This window comes from Anopheles aquasalis, chromosome 3 (genome assembly GCF_943734665.1).
Source record: "Anopheles aquasalis chromosome 3, idAnoAquaMG_Q_19, whole genome shotgun sequence".
Classification (NCBI taxonomy): Eukaryota; Metazoa; Arthropoda; class Insecta; order Diptera; family Culicidae; genus Anopheles; species Anopheles aquasalis.
This window is the reverse complement of record NC_064878.1, coordinates 67,558,549-67,561,048: the sequence shown is the minus strand read 5'-3', so window position 1 is coordinate 67,561,048 and position 2,500 is coordinate 67,558,549. Positions and strand designations below refer to the sequence as shown.

Genomic DNA, 2,500 nt, shown 5'->3' with positions numbered 1-2,500 from the left:
CGGTTCCGAAGCACCAACGCTAGCATTGTTAGTCGCCGATTTGGGACAGTTGACGCGGAAGAAGTGATGGTTACCCCACAGGATGCGATCACCATGGTGGAGGGCCGTTTTGTCCGACACAACCGATCCATTCACGCAGCAGCGCGCATTCTCGATCGGCTCCATATATAGCTCGCCCTCTTCGATCGTTATCAGGCAGTGTTCTGGCTGGATGCCGAGGCCCAGCAGTTGAATGTCCGGCTGCTTGCTACTGATGACTCCATTGCTGTTGTTACTCCGACCGCCGATGAGCGTTTCCTCCTTCAGATAGTAAACCAGCAGCTCGTTGAGCGATGGATCGGCATTCAGATTGACCAGATAGTACTTGTTCTTCTCCACCTTGATGCCACTGTCCTGCACGCTAATGCCCATCTTCTCCAGCGCCTGCTGTCGCTCGCTCTGGATCTGTTCCGTCTTCTCCAGCTTCTCCTCCCAGGTTTGCGAGATTTGCTTCATGAGGTTCTCACTCTCGGCAATCTTGTCGTGGATGTCGACCCGCTTCATCTCGCCGCCGGTCGCGTGCTTCAGCATCTCACGCAACGTTTCTACCTCCTTGCGCAGCTCGCGGATAATGCGTGCATTCGGATCCTCGTTCACGACGGCATGGTTCACGATACGCTTCGCCCGATCCGCGTACCGTAGCGTCGACAGTGTCTCCTCGTAGTTATCGGCTGCCGGTGATAGTGTCGCCAGCATGACCGTGCGTGAGTTTCCGCCCAGATTGTCCTTCAGCAACCACGTCAGCACCGAGTCACGGTAGGGAACGAACTTGTCCTTGTTCTTCCCACCACCCGTTTGATCGGCCAACTTCGATATCACCAGGCCGAGCGTTGTGAGACTTTTGTTGATGTTCGAACCTTCCTTTAGCCGATCACCAACGGCACCCGTTTTAACGGCGCGCTCGCTACCAGCCAGATCGACCAGTGAAACGCGGGACACCTTCTCTCCCGTCACTCCCGACAGCGTGTCGATCAGCGTTTGTGTCAGCACCACCGTGAACACCGCGTGCGACCGGGAGGACTCCGAGTTCATGTTCGTGGCCGCCACCGTTCTCGATTTGTTACCCTCGGCCATCAGGTTGTCGATATCCTGCCAAACAGACACAATCGAGACAACATAACATTAGCATTAATAGAATCATGACACGTGCTCGGCACTTGTAGTAAACAATCTCTATTTCCCTCCGGATATTAGCCATAAACGCATTCAGGCCCGATTCCGAGAAATGGTTGTCCAACAACACCCCTAGCTCGGCGTCGCTACTTAACCAATCTTTACCAAGAAAACAGGTCAAAGTATGGAGCCACCGGTGTCTTATCAAAACACCGGATTAACGGGCCGGTTACCTCGCTTTTCCCTGTACCAAAAATAGGTTGTGTCACCGGTGTGGTGTCCAATTGATAAAGGCATCACGTACGCGACCGCAACGTGCGCTTCAGTGTAATCGAGAAACTAGAGTACATAAACGGGACTCGTCCGGAGTTCGTTTGGCACCTTTCCTGAACGATCTACTCCGGAAGGTACGATAACGTGACCGCGAATAAATCGATCGTTTTACTTCGAGAAACATGAGGATGGGGAACGCTATTTATAACCATTCCGTGTCCCGGAAGAGGCACACTCGGGGACTAAAATGATGCATCGAGATGAGTGCACCCTGGAGAGATAGTCAGGTTGCGCGCGGTTATCGATTACCAAACGATGCTTACCATGAAGGATGTGACGGCCAGCTGCGAAAGCCCATCGACGTACGGCCCGAGCACATTGTGCTCTCGCACCTTCAGCGACTGTTTGCTGGTTGTTGGATCAAGCAAATCGTGCACCTTCTCGTTGTAGATCTCCATGTACGACACCTCCACCTTGTACGTCAGCTCGTCCGTTTGTTTGGCCGCGATTGAGGCAAACAGCTCATCGCACAGGCGCGGAATGATGCCCTTGTTCTCCTGGTTTCCCATCATCGTGTACGATTTGCCCGAGCCGGTCTGCCCGTACGCAAAGATGCACGCATTGTATCCCTGGAACGCATTCTCCAGGATGTCGCGCCCCACCTTGTCGAAGACCAGCTCCTGTGAGGCAAAGTGGCTCGCATCGGCATCGGTCGAGTAGAAGCAGTGATCGAACGCAAAGTTTTTGGGCGGTTTTCTGCAAAGACAACAAAAAAAAAAAGAATGGTCATTACGAGTACATTCGGAAGGCAAAAGGTTATCGCGCGTCTAGTGTTATCAGCGTCAGGCCCCGTTCCGCACGTTCAACATTACTCAGTCAGTGGGTGAATTCCAAAAGCCACTCCTTCGTGACCGACCCTTTCATTCTCATGCTCGTTCAGACAAAAGACTACTAAGATCCGACAGCTTCCAGTGCCATTGTCATTGTCGCCTGCTACAATCTACCATGTCCTGACCTACTACAAAAAGAAGCCCCATTTTTTGCTGTCAAATCACGATTTTATAACGAGCATGTC

At 52.5% G+C, this 2,500-nt stretch overlaps 1 protein-coding gene across 9 annotated transcripts in view; it reads right to left on the bottom strand.

Moving 5' to 3' along the window:
- LOC126578521 (kinesin-like protein KIF13A) overlaps window positions 1–2,500 on the bottom strand; it is a 23,898-nt gene that overhangs the window by 11,771 nt on the left and 9,627 nt on the right. For all 9 annotated transcript variants that reach the window (XM_050241157.1, XM_050241155.1, XM_050241156.1 and 6 more), the window contains 2 exons: window positions 1,749–2,181; window positions 1–1,128 (listed from right to left, as the gene is read on the bottom strand). The exon at window positions 1–1,128 is cut by the window's left edge and continues 2,275 nt beyond it. In XM_050241157.1, the coding sequence (XP_050097114.1) occupies window positions 1–1,128; window positions 1,749–2,181 (1,561 nt within the window). The remainder of the gene's footprint in view (window positions 1,129–1,748; window positions 2,182–2,500) is intronic.